We start from the raw sequence: 23,937 nt of genomic DNA on the forward strand, positions 1-23,937 counted from the left end.
TACTTTTTAGTAGTACAAGAAAACCAATCACTTGCTCTGAACAACAGACTCTCTACGCAGACAAGCTACGATCATTTGTCAATAAATTCTGCCCTTTTTTATCTAGACTAAGTGTTTTTAAGTGCATATTTAACCAACATATTGTAAATTCTCTTGGTTTGTTTGTCTTTGTTGGCATAAATAGACCTCAGGATAAAGTACAGCCATAATCCTTATCTAAAGTCCGATAATAAACTAGACTAGTGTTTCTCAACTGGTGGGTCGCAAGACCATTTTGAGTGGGTTGTGGAGTGTGCAGTTAAAGAAACTACAACAAACGTAATTCTATGTTTTTCTGATGCAAGACTTTTATTTTGAAAGACGTGTGTGAAAGCTGTTGACACTTCTGTCAGACGCAGTTTAACTGAAGACTGCCAGAGAAAAACGTGTTGTCCTGATTCAGTATCTGCGGTCAGATGAGATGTTGTCAGTGTCATTATTCTAACGTTATTTCATACCTTGTTACGTAATAAAGTCTCTCACCTCAGAAAAACAAACTTTCCTGTCCTGTCAGACGTTATACTATGCTTGTAGCGCGCAAATGTGGCGGCACGTGCTGTATATAACTTATCACAGAAATTATAAGCATGCAATGTCGTAGTTATGTTGTCAATTAGTAAGTCATGAAAAAAGTACCAATAAATTATGTAACAGGTACTTCGTGTGTAAGTTGGGGGAAGGATTTGCATGCTGTTCTATGACAACACTGTGTTATTTTGTATATTTTATTTGTGGCGGCTCTTACTAGCTTACTTTATTGTATTAAAAAAAATAGTTTAGTGTTAGTGATATTCTTACAATTTATATGTGCGCAAGTAAAGTGGGATGGCACTTATGTGTGAGTTGACCATTTTTGATAAATAAATTTACTTGGTTTTTAAAAGCAAATTTATTATAATTTTTAAGGGCTAATTATATATATACACACACTTTTTTAATATACTTTTTTAGGAATTAGGTCAAATTCCTAAAAAAACTAAAATTTGGGTCGTGGCTTAATGACCATGGAAAATGTGGGTGCCATGGCCAAACCAGTTGAGAACCACTGCACTAGAGGACATGGTTTAGAAGACATAGTTACACCTGGACATTGAGAAGGAGTGATAATAGAAGGATGAAAACAGCTGTATGAGGCGACTGGGACTCCAGGGTATCTCAGTATACACAGAGGTCTGGAAAGTTCATTTCATACACTGGTATGGAGCGGGTCCGGCCGTGACCGTTCCCGACAGAGCCAGACGGACTCGGCGGAGGCCTATCCAACCGAGAGAGAGAAAGAAAGATGAAACAAATGTCAATCACATGAGACAGACAATACAGCCTTTTTCCATTGTAGTGGATTCAAACTGTATGTATTTTTATGTATGATATTACATAGTATATATCGTCCTTTATGCACAATTGAATGTTTAGAAAAGCTAATTTATAAACTGTTGCAGAAGATCATGTACCTGATTGTGATTTCGAAGATTTGGTTGAGTTTATTCTGCAGTAGGGAAGCCTACAAAAAAAAACAGTACAGGAGAGTTCATCCACAATATAAAAAGAAACGAACAGATGTAGGTGCTGAACAGAAGAGCTGTGTTTGTGCTTTTTGATGATAAAATTAGAGCTAGAGAGTGTGTGTATACAGGCTTGCTGCATTAGACTCACCCTGGCCCCGCAGTGGGCTGCTATCTCTTCAAATGGAGCGTTCTGAAACCTCTCCACCACCTGCCTTCTGCGCTCTCTCTCCAGCTCCTCCACATTCACACTGTCTACTGAACACACACGCACACACTCACGGGTGATTCTATGCTAACTGCCACAGACCAGCCTACAAAATGTCCTTTTTACCCTTTAAAATTTTACTTAAATTTAACGATATAACTACTAATAAAAATGTTTTTGTATCGTGTCTTCTCTAGTCCTTTCACTGTTTAATGAAAAAGGATAATTTCAAATCATATTTTATAGAAATCAGAATCAGTAAAGGGTTATTTCACCCAAAAATTCTAAATTCTGTTATTAAATACTCTCAGGTCGTTCTAAACACGTTAGACATTTGATTATCTTTGGAACACAAATGAAGATCTTTTTAATGAAATCTGAGAGCTTTCTGTCCCTCCATTGAAAGCCTATGCAACTACCACTTTCAAGCACCAGAAAGGCAATAAAGACATCGTAAGAAGAAAATCCATGTGACTCCACTGGTGTAACCTCAATTTGTGATGCAAGTGATGCAAATGCTTTGTTTGTGCAAAAAAAAAAAAGTAACACTTTAATTACAAAATATTAATCTCCAGTGCGCATTCACGCAACAGCGTCAACACAACACGCATGAGTCGTGGTGCTCTCGTGAACGAGCATTTTACGAGATTCATATTTTGTAAATAAAATGTGGTAAATTATGTTTTTTTTTTGCGTTTTTTAGCACTCACGTCACTTCATAAAATTGAGGTTAAACCACTGGAGTCTTACTTTAATTATGTCTTTACTATTTTTCTGGGGGTTGAAAGTGGTAGTTGCGTAGCTGTCAATGGAGTGACAGAAAGCTCTCAGATTTCATCAAGATCTTCATTTAGGCTTACCGGTTGCGACATGAGGGTGAGTATAATTAATGACAGAATTTTCATTTTTGGGTGAACTAACCCTTTTATCAGAGAGACAGTTCTGCAGTATAAAAATTACCCAATAACGTTAAAAAGTTTAGGGTCGGTAAGATTTTTTAAATCTTAAGTTTAAAAGAAGTTTTTAAAAGAAGTCTTATGTTCACCTTGGCTGCATTTATTTGATCAAAAATACAGTAAAAACAGTAATATTGTGAAATATTTTTTTACAATTTAAAATACATTAACAATATTTTACAATGTAATTTATTAATGTAATGGCAAAGTCTTCAGTGTCACATAATCCTTCAGAAATCATAATATGCTGATGTGGTGCTCAAGAAACATTTCTAATTATCAATTTTGAAACAGTGATACTTTTTTCAGCATTCTGGGATAAATATATAGCTCAAAATATTTTTTGTATTAATGTCACTTTTGATCAATTTAATGCATCCTTGCTGAATAATAGTATTCTTTACTTAAAAATAAATAAATAAATAAATAAGGTACTCAACCCAAACTTTTGAACGGTAGTGTACATACAAAGTCAATACAAGTAAACTCAAATCATACAAGACTTACCAATGGCTTGTTTAAGAGTTTCAAATGTTATTTGCTCTGCTGTGGATCTCTGTAAGGATACAGATCATAGATGAATAAAAATATAGCTGATAGTAGATCCAATTCTATGAGGTGGCCGCACGCACGCACGCACGTGCACGCACATGCACGCACACGCACATGCACGCACACGCACACACACACACACACACACACACACACACACACACACACACACACACACACACACACACACACACACACACACACACACACACACACACACACACACACACAATGAAGATGTTACCTGTTCTTTCTCTGGACTGTTTCTAGAATCCATCTCTAACTGCAGAGAGACAGTGTCTCCAATGCTCTTTCTCTTGGACAGTCTGTCTTCATCTGAGTTACAAAAACAATATTTTTTATATATGAAGAATACCAGAGATAAAAAAAAAATCTCAGCCGCAATATAATATTAAACTGTGAAATGGCCCCCCAAAAAAACTTTTCAGTATATTTAAATCTCAGGTTAAGGGTCAGACCTGTGATCTGTGGGATGTATGGTGTTGCCAGTCTCTCTGTGTTGTATCCACTGCCGCCCAGCATCTCTGCTATCTTAGTCTGCAAAAACAGCACCTCTCCTTCCACCGTCTCCAGCTTCTCTGGGATCCTAAAAGAGAAAGAGGCTAAAGCAATTCCTTAAGCTTTCTGAGGCAGTAAGAACCAGACCCATGATGATTATCGAGTGAAGGAGCACTAGGATTATTTAACCATAACTGAAAGACTTTGAACTGAGTAAAAACTGTACAGTATGTTCCCGATCCAGCACAGATGTTCATAAGAAATGAGACAGAACTACACATTTCTGTCGATCTGTTAGTGTGGACCATGGCAGAAAAGTTGAGTCTCTCATAATGGTGAAAAGAACATTATGGTAGTCTGAACAGTCTCTACAGTGGTTTGAAGACTGCAAGGTGTTGCTTACTTAAAGCTCTCAACAAGAACATCCTCTGGAAGCAGGAAAGGGACAATTTTCTTCCTTGACTCAATCACCTGCAGAAAAAAAACTTTAACTGTCACTCCATCAAACAGACAGACAAACAGACAGATGGGTAGATGGATGGATGATACAGACAGAAAAACAGACAGACAGACAGACAGACAGACAGATAGATAGATAGATAGATAGATAGATAGATAGATAGATAGATAGATAGATAGATAGATAGATAGATAGATAGATAGATAGATAGATAGATAGATAGATAGATAGATAGATAGATAGATAGATAGATAGATAGATAGATAGACAGACAGATCACCTCATGGACGTGTTGGCAGAAGGTGGGCACAGTGGTCAGCTGGCTGATGAGGTTCAGGTAGGCAGCTGACAGAGCGTGAATGGCACAGCGGGTATATACAGGAAGACCCTCTTCAGTCGAGGCCAGGTCCTGAGGAAGAGGATGCATCGGTGGAAAAGAAAAAAAAAGCTGAGTAATATTGTTGTTATACCGCAGGTTGATAGACACTTTAATGACTCGTCTGTAAGACACACAGTTAAATACTATACAGTACTTGACCATATTGTAAAGAGAAGTCGACTTGTGTTAGGTTTTAACATTTATATTTACAAGCATATATTATTATGCCACTGGTGTGTCCACAGTCATGTACATATCACAGGGAGTGAGAGAAATACCTGTAAGGCCAAAGCCAGTCGGATCAGGTCCACCACCACCTCCTCATTGGCCAGTTCCACACAGATCAACCCCAGCAGCATATGCAGAGACTCAAAGTGTCGCTGGACGCTGCTTTCCTCTTTGCAGGCCAGGTAAATGTGGCGGTACAGCCTGTGGCTGTGTTTCTTCATGAACAGGTTATCCTGCCTTGAGCATTTGTCTACTTTTAGCTTTAGTACCGAGATATCTGATATAATTCTGTAGAAAACAACACAAAAATACACTGTAAAATGTTTTGTCAGGTAACTTTAACCCTCAGGGCCTACTGTAGCAAAAGTGCACATTTTTTTGCAATTATATTATATAAATTTTTCCCCCCACTAAATACCAATTTCTGGGATGAAACTCTAGATGGCGCAGGCTAGGGATGTCGCGGTACCAAAATTCCAGTAGTCGGTACCGATACCATTAAAATTTTACGGTTCTCGGTACCAATTTCGGTACCACAGCAAAATCAGTTTGAACTATTTTTCCAATTTATTTAACTATTTGAAAAAAAATATTAAACTAATTTCAATTACTTTATTATTTATGACGGGAAATTTATGAAAGCATTGAAGGCTACATATTGTTTAAATAAAAAATATTGATGATATTGAGAAATATTGCTTGTAGAAAAAATCAAGTGAAAATAAGCAACCTTCTATGCACACATTATTATTATTATTAGTAGTAGTATTTTTAATTATTGGAGACGTAGTTAAATCTATTGTACAGTAGCCTACTATAATTAGTCTATTTCTGTCAAACTTTTAATTTGACGGGTTGCCGTGAAGACCTTTGAGTTTCTGTGTGTGTATGATATGACGATTAAACGGTAAAATGCTCATGAAGTGACTCTCGGAGATGAATTGAATCATGAATCATGCCATCATATCGTGAGGCAGCAGACTGAAAACAGCGCGAGTGTCACTCGTGCTTCAGTGTGTGTGTGTGTATGTGTGTGATGTGAGGTAACGTTAAATGAAACCGCACGTCTGCGCCGTTCATTCACACAGAGACAAGCAGATTGTCTCAGCGCGCCGCTTTCATGAAGAGGACGCAACTTCACGCCCATCGTGCATGCATGCGTATCCAGAACCGGGTTTCCCCGGGTACTCGGTACCACCGGAACTTGGTACCGTGACGTTTAATTTTTTTTAGTACCGAATATTTTGACAACACTAGCGCAGGCTGATAGGTCCTGACTTAATTTAGTAGCGATCGCATCGTCATTATAAACCCTCCACCTTCCCCAGCTCCACCTGTATAGATCTGCTATGGGGGGTTCATTCATGCATGTTACATGTTCATACATGCAGCAGCAGCATGTCTTACATGCTCACAGCAATGTCTGTGAATGTATTGGCGGCAGCGTAGCAGATCTATTCCGCCAAGACCAAATACATTAACATCGTCATATCCATTACCATGCCAATCTCTCCAAGAGTTGTCATGGCAGAAATATAGGTTAAAACTACATATAAGGGCAATTCGCTAACAAAAAGTACCAAAACTACCATGGTATTACAATGTTTTTATCTTTTTTATACGTTTTATCTTTACTCCATATATCAAAATACAGAGTAGAATGTAAATGTTTTCTCGGGTAACCTTAAAATGTGGTTCATACTGTAACATGGCTTTATTCAAACTAAAATATTATTTCATATGACTACCAAGTTGTACCAATGAAAAAATATTTTGGAAGGGTCAAATCAGATATAAATAAGTTATTAAGTATGTGGGTATTTAATTCATAATTTAATTGATCTAAAAATAAATAAATAAATTCAAATAAAACTAAATCATTTTTAGAGAAGGACTACACTACAACAGTAAAATGTTTTGAGTCATGACATATTTCAAAGCATGGTAAGTTTGGTATTTTTTTAGAGGTACATTGTAGATTCCTAGAGTCTTGAGTTAGTCAGTGTGTCCGAACCTGACAGGGGAGAATTTGTGCCGGTTGTCATGACGATCAATGATGCTGACGAGGATGTCGAGAACAAGTAGACGGATTTCTGCGTCCTCCATCAGAGTAAAGGACAAGAGAGGGTCCAGGAATGAGGTGGGAAGTGCTGTCAAAATGTTCGTAGACTGGAATCCCGCTGTTACCTGAAGGAGAAAGAGAGAGGCCGACGTTTAAAAGGCACACGAGACCATTAAACTTTTGGACTGCATCAGCAACTGTGGATATCATGAAACAGCAGGGCGAGTAAATGGCCCTCCGCATGGCACAGCATGTGATTATGACTGACACAAACCAGCTCACCTGCAGCAGAGACTTTAGCAGCATAATCTGGATCATCCTACTGCCCTCAACCCTGAAACCAGAAACAGACAAAACACATATTCTTGCTATGCGTGTTATTCCTAAGCTAATTTGCATTTCATCTCTGGCCAGCAGAAATACATAATAAACGTGTCTAATATATAAAGTCTAGGTTGTAACCCTGTCTCACCCGGTGTTGGCCGACCCCAGAGACGGATACATGCCAGGCACAGGAATTTTACCAATGATGAACAGCATGACTTCCGAGCGCTGGTAGGTGGGCAGCGTGTTTGCAAATGAGCCTGTAAACAAAGAAACTTAAGTGAGAGATTGTGCACAGTCAGCTGGTTAAATAAACCCCTTCAGGGTGATACAATACCCCACACGTGAGTCCTGATAGGCTTTATTTTGTGATAATGACTAGGTGACTGTACATTAACCCAAACAGATCTTTCTATCCATCCATCCATCCATCCATCCATCCATCCATCCATCCATCCATCCATCCATCCATCTATCTATCTATCTATCTATCTATCTATCTATCTATCTATCTATCTATCTATCTATGTTTGATGGAGTGAGTTAAAGTTTTTTTTTATTTAGAAAAAAATCAATAACCAATTAATCAATTATCAATTTTTTTTTTTTTCAAATCTAAAAATATTGAGATAAAAATGTTATTTGAGACGAAAGAAAATGTGGAGTGATATGAAACTGAGATCAGCTATGTAGGAAATCAGTTTGACAACAGTCAATTATAGTGTTTAGCCACGTTCATTTTACAAAGATATTTGACCGCTGAACGCCATGACTGCCAGATTTACTCACAAACATTCCTTGTTCACCCACCAATAGTTTTAATGACAGATTCTTGGAGTTGTCTCTCCTCATGTACTGTAATGACCTTGGAGCCCATGTTTGCAAAAGAGTCATAGGATCCAGTGAGTTCGTAGTCCACACTGAGCCTGAGCTGCTTCAGGAGAGTATTAAACACCTCCAGTACTGTGGGCCCTGTGGAGAGGTACGGCACACAGCCGAAACTAAATTAAAAGGAACAATGCAGACGTGTATGATTTCTACAGTATAAAACCTAATTATTTGTCAAACATATAAACATTGATGCATATGAAATAATCAGCATGTATATCACTTTTACATTAAGAAGTAAATAAGTAATGAAAGAATAATATCATCAGAAACATATTTTGTCTAATGAGGTGGGTTTAGTGCTCCCTCTAGTGGTCTAAAGACAGCCTGGTACCTATGGAGCCACTGGCTTCTATGACCGCTGCTTCTGAGATCACCTCCACTATCCCAGCACGCACTCTGGCTGAATTCTTACTGTTGGCATCCAAGTGGCCCAATAGCTGCTGAATCACCAGATGTGAATGTTGGGTCTGTCAAAGAAACAGTAGACATAGTTAATATTACAGTAACACAGATGAACATGGAAATATCTAATCATATTTTCATGATTTAGAGTCACACTGAATGATAGTGTTCAGTTAGATTCAAAATACACTGTGGTCCAAAACTCTGAGGCCATTTAAAAATGTATTTAAACCTGTAAAAAATATAAACAGATTTTTAACACTAAAAACAAAGAGGAATGTTATGATGTAAAGTCAATATGAAATGTTAATACATTAATGTAATTTTTAACTCCAATTGCAAAAATAGTAATATTTTAGCTACTGGTATGAGACTTTTGAACCCCATTGTAATGTATAAAATATGTCCCCAAACACCCCATAATTATTTAGTATCAAAGGGCCATGCTCCACAAAAATAAGTCTTGTATTGTTTTGCATTACCGTACATACTTTTTCAACCAAATTTCAGCAAAGCTGTTTGTATCTACCTGAATGGAGTACATAATGATTTTGAAACAGCGCACTGCAAATGTTTTGCCCTCCCAGAGTGAATGATTATCAAGATGCCTGAAAATACAAAAGTAAATGATTAGCTTCAGCAAACAGAACTGAACAGGAAATAGCACATATTGGTCATAAAATACACTGGCGTAACAGATACTTTTACTGTGTAGTTGTTTTAGGCTAACACGAATTGTTTAATATTGTTTTTATATTTTTATTCTCTTTCCAATGTTATATTTCCTGTACTGCTTTGTATTTGTGTCATTATTGAATTAAAAAAAAAATCCCCAACATTTTAGGACAACATAAATTCATTTAAATCCATTCCATTTACACTACTGTTCAAAAGTTAGGGATACAATTTAAAATAACTGTTTTCTAAATGAAAGTATTATAAAAATGTAATTTATTCCTGTGACGGCAATGCTGAATTTTCAGCAGCCATTTCTCTAGTTTTCAATGTCACATGATCCTTTGATGAATAGAAAAAATTAAAAGAACAGCGTTTATTTGAAATATAAATCTTTTGTAACATTATAAATGTCTTTAGCATCACTTTTGATCAATTTAATGCATCCTTGCTGCATATAAGTATTAATTTCTTTCAACAAAAAAAGAATAAATAAATAAATCAAATCTTTCTGACCCCAAACATTTGAATGGTAGTGTATGTGCATATGTACTAGTAGTCCAGTCAATTAGTAACATGATCATTAATGTCATCTCAATCATTAATTTATAAGTTTCATTTTATGCCATGTATTGCCACATACAGTACGTCCTTTATTTAGTCAAAATAAATATTCAAAATCAGATTTAAAATCAACAATCGTTAATTAATATTGCATGCCTCACACAAATGCTAAAGTATTTGTACAAAATGAACTAAAAAATGAAAACAGATGTGTCTCCTTGCTGCCCTCTTGTGTTTGATAAGGTACTGGTCCATAAACACTCACATGAGCACAGGCTTCACAGCATTCTTGATGTTGTCGTAGGCTGCTCGCCCCAGCAGCTCTCGAAAGCATCTCTCGGTCAGTTCCACTGGACTTTCCTTCTCCTTCTCTGTCCCTGGGGAAGGAGACCTATCGATAGGAATCAGAAACAGAAAACACACATTAACCAGGGCTGAATCAATAGCGATTGTTGTTGGCATTACCGTTAGTTGTGGTCGGTGATTTCCCCAGAGGTGAAGATATGAACAGGTTTTATGGTTCTAAGTTCATCACACAGTTCAATTCATTGTTCATGGTCTGCATATGACCCTCGGGCTTTGGGCTTATTAGGCTTAAAGCCAGTACAGCAGCTTCTAGAATAAATTACTTTCTTATTGCACTTAAAAGCCTGACACCTCAGTTGTAGGCAGTCTGCTGTTATATCACACACTTTTCAATACCATTCGATTAGAAGTTCATTAGCTTAATCACACAGACTGACTAATAGTTATTAGCAAGACATTGTTTCTCAGAAGGAAAATTCACACTTCCATTAGACTAAAAGTGTCCATTTCTCCTCATGTGTGATTGTGTAAGCGAGGCACCTCTCTGCAGCTTCTTCCTGTTGGAGGTTGAACAAGAGAGACGGCACGATTTTGTCCATGTGCTGAGGGTCCCAAATATTTGCCTGAAGCTCGTCATTGACAGTCTTCCTCACCACCCCCTGAAGACCCCTGATCCCTGCCATACGAATCCTTACACAGAGATATACACACACACACAACCCAAACTGACATTAGTTAGTCACGCTTACGAGACATGTGGATTTATATATATGGGTATTTTTATTCAAGTGCACTGCATGATGCAATTCAGCCCCTGGTGCATGAATTATTAAATCAAAGGGGGGGAAAAAGAATATATTATTTCTAATCTTGTTCCACTCAATCCCTATTATATTATAAATATTAAATTGTACCAGTATCTGAGGCAATGTCTCACCCACACACTCTCATGCAGGCATGTGTACACACATGTGAATTTCATTTTTTTATATCCCTATTGCTCTATTTCTACAAAGCTTTAAAATTCACAGTAAGTCATATAATTGTGCATAATATTGTTTAATTAATTGCATTTCAATAATACAATTTGTATTATTCATAATATAATTCATTCTTTTTATTATTACTTTTATTTGTTATTTATTATAACATTAACATTATTTAATTTCAACTAGTCTAAGAAATGAAATGTCACAAATTAAAAATTTAGGCTACTTCTATCATTTTTAAATAAGTAATTTCCTTTATGTATTTGAATTGCACATACAATTTCCATCCATTTTGGATTACACAGTTTTAACATAAAATGTATGTAGTTTTATTTTTTTTTACGGCTAGAGGGACAAAAGTTACACAGTGTACCTTTAAATATCTGTCCATGTTAAGGGACACCATGCATCAGAGGCTTAACCAACAAAAACAAGAAGAAACCAGATTTTCAAAATGCATATTTTTGGGTGTAAAAATCTTCCTCTGTTGAAATGCTGGAAAGACATGCTCACTTTGTGCGAATATCTGGATCCTCGTAACTGGAATGGCACATCTCACTGAAGCGTGAGACAAAGAAATCGTAGCTACGATGGTATGATGGTGTATCCTCCTCTATGTTTGCAAACTTCACAAACTTAAAGAGAAAGAGCAAAAAAATATAGAAAGTTACACTTTATAGCAGGTGGCCTTGCCCCATATGTACTAACATTAAATGCCTACAAGACTATGGATTTATTGTGTAACTACACGTTGTTCCAGAAAATGTTACCATTTACTGCTAAGAAGTTTGAGTTACGGTTAGGTTTTGTAGGATAATTAGGAAAATAGAGGTTAGAATTTTGTGGCGAGGGTTGGGTTAGGGTTAGGGGTTAAGTTAACAGTGTAATTACAAGTATAAATTAAATGCAATTACTTTAAAGGGGACTTGAAATCCATTATCTATATTTTATGTTTCTGGAGGTTAAGGGTTCTGGTGGAGAAATTTCAAGTGGCTTTACCTTTTTCAGAAATGCAAGTAAATCCCACTGCTGTGATTGGCAAACTCCTCCACATGTGTGTGCGTAAATATCAAGGACATTTCGATTTTCTGTTTCATGACCCCTTTAAATGCAATTATAATGCACCAACATGTATGTACATTATACGTATACTGCATCAAATAGTTAAGAATATAGTAGTTTTAGTAGCCACCTAACATGGACCCTCTTTCCAAGTTAGACACTCTTTCTGATGCTGTGAAATCCAGATATTAAAATTATATTCAACAATCACTAATGAATAGATGAATAGTGATAGAAGGGATAGAAGCTAATCAGGCAGATCCAACATGGACATGTTGTGTGACATGCCTTGATCCTCAAAAACCATCAACAAAACTATGTAAGATCAAAGAAAATACGACGTAAACTTCATTGAATACATGGTTTGTGCCATAACGTGTGTTGTGTGGTGAAATGTTCAAATTCAAAGGCCATTTAGAAACCAAACACATTTAGAAGTCAAACACCTGCTATTGCTGGAGCTTGATATTGAATATTTCTATATTGATGGGCCTATGCAGTTCATGGATATATAAAACGTTTTAAGACAATCTGTCAAAGTCTTGACATTTTGTGTCAATATTCCTGAAGCAAAACCAGTTGAGAACCACTTCTTGGTATGTTAATCTGTACTTATGCGGCAAACATACTTTCCAGTACAACAGATTAGGATATTTCTGATTCGGATATCTTAGATTTGAGATAAGCATCAGTTACCCAGTGTGCTACTACTGACCGCATTGAGTTCCACACCAACACAATGCCTACAAAGAACCTGCATACTGAGACTGAGATGAAAACTCTGCACAACCCATAAATTCTGTAAACATGCGCACTGCTTTCAATATTTATGGGCCACATGCCTTAAGCCCTGCCCCATCTGGCCTCGAACTGTAAAAAGTAATCTCTTTTTAATCTTTAAGCCCTTATATTTCAGAAGCATTAGATCTGAGCGGTTTTGAAGTTGAGAACTCTCTACATTCCCATTAGCATGTGAGTAAGGTGGGTGTAAAGCTTTTAGAGACGATGTTGAGGTTTCACGTTACAGACAATAAATTAATTTTTGTTTTGCAATGCTTGTCATGTAAAATGAAATGAGATGAGTTAGAGTGGGCATATACAGTATGAGGAGAACCTGTATATTTCAGGAAAAGGGGAAGGTCTGGCATGAGGTAATGGATTCTGTGCAATATTTAAATACAGAACTTATAAAATATAGAAAAACTTAGAAAAATAAATTTAAACAAATGTACAGAACTATAATAATGTAATACCAGTATTATATACAATTGATAAAACAAAAAAGTGCTGCCTGTGTGTAGCTATAGCATCATCTTCTCTATTGAAAATAACTATTTTTTATATTATGGAATACAAATCCCTAATATTATAAAATAATTTTCAGTTTTAGGGAAAAAGGGGGAATATCTTAAAATTCTTTAAAAACTTACTCATACCTAAAACACATTTTGAAGAATATGGGTAACCAAACAGTTGATGGACCCCATTGAATTGGAAAAATAAAAAATAAAAATACCATGAAAAAATAATCACTCGCTTTTAATTGAGAAGAAACCGATTCTGTTCCCTCAGTGGCGCAATAGAGGGGTCTGTGTCCTTAAGGATATTATAGGGGAACAGGGTCTTCGTGCATTCCATGACCTAGAGAGAGCTTATAATCTGCCGGGCACTTTTTATTTCTATTTACAGTTACGCACAGCAATGTGCGCTCAGGGCGTTCCTTGGGGTATTGAGTTGGGGAATCATCCCCTTCATGTAATTTTTGACACTAAGGGTAAAATTAAGGGTATTGTTTCAGAGTTATATAAGTTTATAATCACAGCTTCACATAAACCTTTATCACTTATCAGACTCTGGAAGACAGATATTAACATCTCCCACTCCCAGGACCCAGACTGGTGTGTGGTTTGGTCAAATATCTCTCTATCATCTAGAAACCCTGATCATCAAATGATGCATTATAGATTAATCCACAGGTCCTATTTAACCCCGCGAAGATTACAACAAATGAAATTTAGAGACAACCCATATTGTGATTTTTGTCCAGACAATACCATTGCTACTTTTTACCATATGGTGTGGCAGTGTCCAGAGGTCAATAGATTTTGGCATAGTGTTTCATCCATCTTGTCTAGTATTATCAAAGGACCCATCCCTCTTTCTCCATGCTTGCTTCTGCTCAATGATACATCGTCTCTAAAGCTAACTATTAACGATAGGCGTCTTCTTCTGGCTGGTTTGACAGCCGCTAAAAAAATGATAGTCTGTCCCTGGAAACCACCACATACATTGTCAATGAGGAAATGGCTCTCTTCCTATCGGGAAATTGTTCAATTAGAGCTCTCTACAGCACGTTTACATTATGCCAAAACCTCCAATATTGACTGTTGGTCAGAGCTATTAGAGAAAATAAATGAAATGATGTAGATAAGGTCAGACTTTTTCTATTTTCTACTGTTTACATCTGATTTGTCTTATACATATGCTGCCCGGGTTTTTTTTTTTTTTTTTTTATGTGCAGCTAATGTATACAAGAGGTGATGTTCAGTTTTGTTATGTTATTAGTATATACTCTAGAACATTGTATTGACCTCTGTGGATTTCATGGTGTGAGGGAAGAGGTTAGGATGTGCTTGATACTTTCAGGTATGAGATATTTATCTAATATATACACAATATCCAATGTTCTGCTCTGTGTTCTATGGTGCTGTGCGGATTTTGGTGGATGTCAGAGGGGTGGACGGGTGGCGGTGGGAGGGGGCTGAGGGGTGTGGGTGTGCGTGTGCGTGTGCGTGTGTGTGTGTGTTTTTTTTTGTTTTGTTTTTCAACACCTTGAGCGAATCTTGTTAGGGGCTGGAGGGTGGTTTTGGGCTGGGTATGATATGGGGAGGAGAAGAGAAACTGGCATCAGAATAAGTAAAATTTTAATGTGCCTATGTATATTCAATGACGATGTAATCGGCCTATTTTTTTCTCTCCAATGTGTAAACAATGATTGTAAGAAAATAAATAACTAATTGATCACAAAAAAAAAAAGAAAAGAAAAATACCATGGAACTCAATGGGGCCCATCAACTGTCTGGTTACCGACATTACTCAAAATATCTTCTTTTGTGTTCAACAGAAGAAAGAAACTCATACAGGCTTGGAACAACTTAAGGGTGAGTAAATGATGACAGAACTTTCTTTTTTGGGCGAACTATCCCTTTAAGATGTGATACTGTGGGGATTTGATTGTCAAGGAGAGCTTTATATTTATATAAAGTAGTTTGGATGAGCTTGATTGAGGAGCAGTCAAAATGTTACTGCTCTGCAATTGACTTGAGCTTTTAAAACTTTTTAGCTCTGGTCTGACCATCTGACCCTTCACTGAAAGCCTGACACCTGAACCTGTGGTGTTGATGCAGCAGTCACATCTCCCTTCGTACTGCAAAGATGCCCAACTCAAGGTAGATTTATCCAGTGATCATTTTCACCCTATAACTACATCAATAGGTCCGAAAGTAGATTTCACTAGAGTGTAAAAACAGTCAATTTTACTCACTGAGTTAGTGCCCAGGATCTGTAAGTTGGGTTTGTCTGCCTCCAGCAGTTTGCGCACCATAGTAAGGAAACTCTCCACAAAAAGGTTTATACTCTGACAGTGACAGGCCATCAGCAGCTGGTCCAAAGCCTCCATAGCAATACAAACATACCTGTGAGACACACACAAATATGATACTGCCCTACCAACGATCACAGACAAATATATAGTGACAAATCAGGTATAAATTATACAGTCAGAAACAATCACTACATTTTCTTCCAGTTTTTGTTTTTACCCATATCTATGCCGGGCAACATCTCTGGATAGTCTTTCTGACAGGTAGGCACCGATACGGTCTAGTTTCTCTGGAGCAGACAAGGCGTAAAATGTAAGCTTCTCCATGTTAGCTTTCACCAAACCGTCCTTTAAAGAAGAAGACAAGATTGGTAGACAGATAGAAAGACTATCAGAAGAACATAAGATGAAAAATAACCATAAAATGTCACTTTAAACTTTTCTCTCCCCAAAAAATCCCTGAAACTGAGAGCATGCGTGTTTGTAAAGACAATCAGGTGACCATGCAGCAGATCTGCCATGCCACAGTGGCTCTAAAACTAATAAATGTCACCATTGAAAGCCTATGTCTACATCACTGCATTGATCACTGATGACTGATAACCACTGGAAGCTTAGTGAACCATCCCTTTTTCATACTCAGTGCTTTTATTTTATCTGACCTTACCTCAGGGTCTTCTGGAAAGATGTTATCCACCAGCCGCTTATAGCGGGGTCTCAGGGCCCCACAGCATCCACAAACCCCTGAATCACATGGGACAAAGTGAATTAGAGCAGCAGAGCATCTCCAGCATGTAGTATTGATCAAGAGTCTTTGTAATTATACTCAATGTGAGGTTTATTTATTGCATCAACACATTAAATAAATTAGACCTGTGTGCTGTAATCTAGTAAGTGAGGCCAGTCGATTCAGAGAAAGGCATTAATCTGTATTTAGGAAACGTCTGCAGCTTGGTGTGCCGGTTAAATAGATTTGAAAAGAAAGCATTTAGAATTGTTTTGGTTTTACACCGCCACTTGAAAGCCCAAAAAACTCTTATGAAGACTAATAAAGGGACACATTGTAAATCACACGGGGGATATGGTAAAAAAAATTAATTAATAAATAAAATCTTTCAATTGTCGTAGATTTGTTGGAAATAATTTCATTAGAAAAACAATATTTTATTTTTTAAATAAAGTTGAATATGATAGCATTATTTAAATGCATAAGGTATAATGAAATTACAATGAACAACATGATTATTTATTAGTCAGTGTTATTTATTTAGTGTTATAGTATTTATTAATATTTTCAATTAGTGTTCACTTTTTCATTTTCAGTTTTAATTTTAGTTTAAGATTCAGTCATTTTGTTATGTGCTTTTGTCATTTTTAATATATATATATAAATTTAATTTATTGTCATTTCAGTTTAGTTTTAGTAATTTTAGTACTTCACCTTTATTTCAGGCTGCCATGGCAAAAAAAAAAAATCAAATTTGTCATCAAATATTATAATATTTTATTTTATTTCAGTTACTGAAAATTATTTTTAATAAAATAAATTTTAGTTAATGATAACAACACTGAGGTTAATGTTCATAACCTTCTTATAAACTGTAGCAGAGTAACATTATCCATCCATCCATTTTAAACAGCATTTTTTATGTGTTTTTTAATGAGTTTAATGAGTCATATTAATTGAGAGAGGCTAAATGGAATTCATGTTCTTTTAAAATGTCATTGTTCACCACAGGACTATTTAAGCGACCTGCATGAAGGTAAAAGGTGATTAAAATTGTGAACAATTTGACTAGTCACAGCATCAAATATAGTCAAGTCACCTTTATTTATATAGCGCTTTATACAATACAGATTGTATCAAAGCAGCTTCACAGTGATAACATGAAAATAATACAACAAAGTTTGCGTCATCGTCCACCTTAAGGTAGATCAATAATATGTTGAATATTAAATGTTCCCAACTAAGCAAGCCAAAAGCCAAGGCGGCAACAGTGACAAGGAACCAAAACTCCATCAGGTGACAGAATGGAGAAAAAACCCTTGAGAGGAACCAGGCTCAGTCGGGGGCCAGTTCTCCTCTGGCCAACGAGCGAACAGCGTATGATTATGATCCAGGCAGCATTACAGGTCAGAAGTCAGATTGGATCAGAACATTCATTGAAGTCGGAGTCATCACGCCAATATGGAAACGAGTTTGTTGAGGTTGTGTCGATGAGGCCTTCACATGGCTGATGAGGCTGGCACTTCAGGGATACAAAACTTTTCCTTATAGATTCATATAACGCTTAACCTAAAATCTTGATGTTGAATCAAATCAGTTCATGTCCATGTTGTTTGTTAACTACCCAATTAAAACTCCACAAACATGCTTTCTCAATAAACACACACACAAACCCCCTTCTGGGCGGATGAGTCAGAGGCAGCACCTTGGAAAGACCCCTGGGAAGGTCGAGTCTGTTTACACCATCACCATAGTGAAAAAGCTTCATCATGGAGGAAAGTAAACAAACCAGAGCAGGTGGGGTGGAGCGATCAGACAGCAGCGTTCAACCACCCACACAATGGCTATTCATTCTAGTCAACAAATATTAAAGGGATAGTTCACCCAAAAATGGAAATTGTCGTCATGATTTACTGACGCTCAAGTTGTTCCAAACCTGTACAAGTTTCTTTCATCTGTTGAACACAAAAGAAGATATTTTGAAGAATGTTGGTAACCAGACAGATTCTGGCCCCCACTGACTTCCATAGTAGGAAAAAAATCCTATGGAAGTCAACTGTCTGGCTACCAACATTTTTCAAAATATCTTCTTTTGTGTTCAACAGATAAAAGAAACTTGTACAGGTTTGGAACAACTTGAGGGTGAGTAAATGATGACAGAATTTTCATTTTTTGGGAAACTACCCCTTTAAGGATCATATCACACACAGTATGACTGATACGGGCAATTTAGTGTATATAGAATCTATCAGTAAAAGAATCAGTCAACTAAACGCAACACAAAATTTAGGTATACTGACTCAAGCCTGCTGTCTGACTAGCTGCTGTCAAGCTGGCGTTTACCAAGCTCGTGATTGGCAATTATGGTGTGTTTGTATGGATGTGAGAAGAGCTGGAGTGTGAGTCACACATTGGCCCGTGCACCTGCTAGTGTTCTGACACATCAGCGTGACACCTCTACGCCTAAAGCATCACAAGTAGAAATGAAAAAAAAAAAAAACTTGACAGTCAACACGAATATTTCCACCCACACACTCAAGACTGCAGTGAATCCTCTCACACTCACACTGTTTCTCACTCCCAGAGTGTTTCTGCCGTCAAAAAAAAAAGGCTCATTAATGACAGCAATGTGTAATCACGTAAAAAAATGACACAACAAACAACTATACAGATTGCTGTGCATTTTACTTGGCCTAAGTAGTTGGTTAGGAAAAATACTTTCAAATTAATAGGTTTAATGGTTTTTGACTGCTAGCTCATTCTCACAAATAAACAAGTATATAAATATTATTTTTATATAATATAAGTATATAAATATATATTTAAATTTAAACAGGCATATAGAAAATAGTGACATTATGAAGACGTTTAAAAAAATTGGAACTATAAAGCTAGAACAAATGATTAAAATAAATTAAAACTTAGGGTATGTTACGTTACACAACAACAACGTACTAAAAACATATACGTTTTCATTTGCATTTTTCTTGAAACTTTGCATTTTTTTTGTGTACAGACGACAACGTTGTCAAAACAATCTCATTCCCATGGATCCGCAAAAACATCTAAAAACGCTGTGTTATGCATGCCAGGTCAGTAGTTGGAGATGTCACTTTGTAAAGAAACACTATGTGCCTATAGACTGAACACGTAATATGCATGTGCATGATGTCACTGTTTTCACAAATTCACATTTTTGTACTGTAGTTTACATCGAGTTTAAACGTTTTCAAAAGTTAGCATTTTCAGGCCCCCAAAATGCTGTAGTCGTGTAAATGACCAGCCAAAACGCATAAAAAGTATTACGTTTTAAGTTGAAAACGGTGTCGTATAAACGCCCCCTAAATTTATCTTATTACAATTTTTATTTTTTCATTATAAATAATATATTTAAATAATAATTTAACTGTAGCAATAATTTAATCTCAGTGCATAAAAAATTATCTGTACCATGCATTTGTGCTTCTAAAACGGAGGACTTGATGAGCAGCCCTCCAACTGACATAATCATCCAAATAGCAAAAAGTAGGCTAAACATTGAGTTCATAAATCCAAGCTCCATACAAGAGCTACAGGAACTGCTTTACTAGAACTGCATGAGCTATATTTATGAAACGCAAGCACTTTGGCATTCTGCTTCTCGGACAGGGTGGTAAATATCACCTCCACAGTTCCCTCTGGTTTACAACCCTCATAATTCTTTCTCATATGTAGGTATGTGTACTCACCTATCATTCACCTGACAGAATCTAGTCACACTGACTGAGCCCATGAGGCCAAAATATCTGCTTTTAGGTTTATTATTTTTACTCACTATATCATAAGCTGTACATTTAATGACAATATTAACAAATACATGTAAAATGTTCACGCTCAAAAAGCACAAACAACTAAATAATTTAAATCGGGAGTGTAGCATCAATTCTAGGGAAGTAAGTGCATACTTTGTTGCCAAGAACAACCTACATGCACATCTGCTATCTGCTTACGCTGCAAAACAAAGGCTATCACTGGCACCGTGACAAAGAGGATTAGGTCACAATAAAGAACTAGTCATGCTTGGATGTACTACTATATGGCTGATATGATATCCTCCAAGCTGGCAGGGATACTAGAAGACATCCAGCTTTAATAGGGCTTTGATAAGGGCTACTAAAGCAATTACATAACACACAACTCACTATGCATGCGAATGAATCAAACTCCATGTTGTGAAAGCTACAGTATGGAAAATCAATCTTTCCGAAACACAAAACGCAGACTCTCGTAGTGACGCAGTCACTCTAAATACAGTTCCCCTGAATTGTTAGAGCTTCTTGAAATCACAGCTATATTTAGCATATCAGCCAACACAGTTGCCATATCCCTTTAGATTGCCCAAAACAGGACACAATATCAAAGACACTCACTCTCATACGGCAGTGTCACAGTGAAAAAGCAGAACTACAGAGAGGGAACTTCATGATAGGGAGGAGAATGTAATCTATTGATTTACTTATTTAACTTTGTCACTGCCATTTCTACTTCCATGAGCAGTTAGTTCATCTAAAACTATGATTTGCATACCCAGAAATCTGTATGAGAATAATGATGTGCCCTTTAGCAAAAGCTTTAGGGTACAGTGAATGTGTTTCAGTATTGCTATTAAAGCATAACATATTATGCCCCAAAATAGTTTGCAATTGTTACCAAAATGTGAATATAAATGACACATAGTGAGGTCCAAAAGTCTGAGAATATACTAAGAATAAAATATCTAGTTTAACATATAAATCAAAAGAAAATATGCATGGGGATTCAGAAAGAATAAATAAAAATAAATACATTGTGGTGTAAATTTAAAAATATACGCTACCATTCAAAAGTTGAGTAAGCAGCCTAAGTTTGTAATGTTTTTAAATATTTTATTCTCAGCAAGGCTGCATTCATTTGATCAAAAACAAAGTAAAAACAGTAATAATATTGTAAAATATTATTAAATTTAAATAACTATTGTCTTATTATTAACTATTTAATATATTCCAAAATGTAATTTATTGTCGTGATGGCAAAGTTGAACAGTCTTCTAATATGATCCTTCAGAAATCATTCTAATATGCTGATTTGGTGCTTAAGAAGCATTTCTTATTATCAATGTTGAAAATAGTTGTTTTGCTTAATATTGTTGTGGAAACCGTGATACAATTTCAAAGTTCTAAATAACAATGTATTTGAAATATAATTTGTTTGTACATTGTAAATATTTGTTGTCACTTTTGATCAATTGAATGCATCCTTGCTGAATAAAAGTATTAATTTCTGTAAAACATATCTAACTGAGCCCAAACTTTTAAATGGTAGTGTATATCTAGGATTATCAGGATTCTAGTGCACTAATAAAAAATATATATATATTTCTAACACTGACCACGTGAACTCCTTTGTACAAAAAGACAGATTTCCGTGCTTCCATTGAAGCATTACAAGAATAACCGAAAAAATGTAATTGATCAATTATTTTTATACTAAATGTCATCAATGCCAATGTCATTTTAAGTATGTATGATGCATGTAGGTATGTAGTATGTATGTAGGAAAAACATATACATGATTTGTCATTGCTGATTTCCTCCTCTTTTGAATTCCTTAAGTGTAAAATCTGAATAGCATAATCTATCATCATATATAACTGACTTAATCCTACATTCTCTCAAAACACTGTTTTGTGGCATGCGTGGAGAAATCTGGGTGAAATACTCAGGCCGATAAAAATGTAATCGATCTGGTTTTGAAGTGCTACAGCCAGTCGCACATCCACGCTGTGAGAAATCAGAGTCGGAGCCTGACTGCCTGCAGCTCACTCAAAACATCCTCGACCATGCGTGCTGGTCGGGCAAAATCATATAAAGCAGGAGATATAAATCAAATAAATCAATATGTGTACATGTAAATGTATAGTTAAAGTAAATAACTGGACATTGCAGTAGTGTGTTTTAGTAGTGCGTGTTTAAGTATTTGGTGCAAAGTAGTGTGGATGAACCTAAACCGGTGCAGCCTGAAAATAAAAGATGAAACGAAATATGCACAATAAATAGAGCAGAGCTGCAATGCTGCATGCAATCTGTTGCTTCAGCATCATTCTGCTGTCATTGCCATAATCTCCTCTGATGCACATGAATCTTTCCTTCAACACAGGGAGGGAATTACCATATATACACATAATCATGCACTAACACAATCGCCCTTACCGTACATTGATGGAATACCTGATGAAATTCTCTGTTCTTTGCCTGAAGCCTCTTTCTCTGTCACATAGCCAGAGAGAGAGAGAGAGAGAGAGAGAGAGGGAGAGACACACACAAACACTCTCACAGACACTCAATCACACACGCACGCTCGCATACGCCGCATGTGACCGGGCTCCAATGACCTTGGATTTTCCAAACAACACGGCACAGCTTTCCCTCTATCAGGAACAATGCTGGTTTAACACACAGGTGCACACACACAAATACACACTCACAGACAATCAAGCACGCACGCAGCCCCTCCTCAGCAAAGACGAACACATTCACACACCTCCTGACCATTCAACAATGAGGGGGAAGGAGATGAGGAGGGCGTTAGAGAGATGGAGAGGGTGAAAACACAGGATGAGAGGGGGAAGGATTCAATTGGTGCAGCCATGCGTCAATCAACTAGAACCCCTCCTCCTATTGCCGACTCTCTCTAGTCTTTGAGTACCGTATATTTAATTGTTGCCTGTTATTTTTGTATGCCTGTTTTTTTGCACTTTTTTTATAAAACATGACTTTTTCTTTTTGGCTGCAATAGAAAGAGTATGATTAAACGTTGATTTTGTCTACAGTTTTTAATATTATATCTGGTTTAAAGATAAATAAATAAATACTACGTACTTCAGAAGAAAAAAAATCCACTTTGTCTAAATAACTAATGAAATTATTATTCATGTTGCTTCATTTTTTATTTACTATTTTTAACAAAAAAAATTTTTTAATATAAAAATACATATGTAATAAATACGTTTTGAAAATCTTTATTTAAAAGAAACCTAAATCTAAGTGTTTTCTACTCCTGACGTCTAATCCATGGCATGTGAAATGGCTCAGTGTTAATCTGACCGGGTTTCAGTTTTAGACACAAAACTATGACTTATTCATGAAAACAATATTTTTTTGCAGTTGCTAAATGTTGCATGAGTATTCCTATATCAAAAATTAAAGGATCAAATTTCTGACAAACAGAGAATCTGGCATTAAAAAACATGCAATGTAAATAAATTGCTCATGTGCTACAAATGATAACATTAAACATGGAACATGGAAGAAACAACAAAAGTACATTAAATAGCCTAAAAATGTGCTTACCACCTCCAACCTGATGATCCAAAAGAGTACTGCAGTCCAGGAGAAGTCTTCTTGTTGGACCTAGAAAATCAGGGAGACCTGAAAAATTAGGGAAACTTGCAAGTGGCATCTTTTTGACTATCCC

The 23,937-nt window shown here is 36.4% G+C and overlaps 1 protein-coding gene across 3 annotated transcripts; it reads right to left on the minus strand.

The window, feature by feature from the left end:
* Nucleotides 1–1,002: 1,002 nt before the first annotated feature.
* efr3ba (EFR3 homolog Ba (S. cerevisiae)) lies at nt 1,003–23,937 on the minus strand. Of its 3 annotated transcripts, none has more exons than XM_056242238.1 (22): nt 23,814–23,937; nt 16,387–16,463; nt 15,940–16,067; nt 15,663–15,813; nt 11,570–11,691; nt 10,608–10,757; nt 10,027–10,152; nt 9,052–9,130; nt 8,452–8,587; nt 8,040–8,201; nt 7,378–7,489; nt 7,188–7,239; nt 6,858–7,030; nt 4,894–5,131; nt 4,517–4,645; nt 4,180–4,247; nt 3,737–3,864; nt 3,502–3,593; nt 3,213–3,261; nt 1,693–1,796; nt 1,491–1,540; nt 1,003–1,294 (listed from the first exon to the last, which is right to left on the minus strand). In XM_056242238.1, exons 1-22 carry the CDS (start codon nt 23,920–23,922, stop codon nt 1,195–1,197), a joined length of 2,535 nt encoding a protein of 844 aa, XP_056098213.1. In that variant the 5' UTR covers nt 23,923–23,937; the 3' UTR covers nt 1,003–1,194. The 3 variants fall into 3 exon arrangements, with proteins under 3 accessions (XP_056098213.1, XP_056098212.1, XP_056098214.1); XM_056242237.1 differs by having other exon boundaries at nt 1,693–1,799; XM_056242239.1 differs by lacking the exon at nt 23,814–23,937 and adding an exon at nt 22,674–23,048 and having other exon boundaries at nt 1,004–1,294; nt 1,693–1,799.

Source organism: Rhinichthys klamathensis, unplaced genomic scaffold (assembly GCF_029890125.1).
Source record: "Rhinichthys klamathensis goyatoka isolate OS25496 unplaced genomic scaffold, OSU_Roscu_1.1 h1tg000716l_1, whole genome shotgun sequence".
Lineage (NCBI taxonomy): Eukaryota > Metazoa > Chordata > Actinopteri > Cypriniformes > Leuciscidae > Rhinichthys > Rhinichthys klamathensis.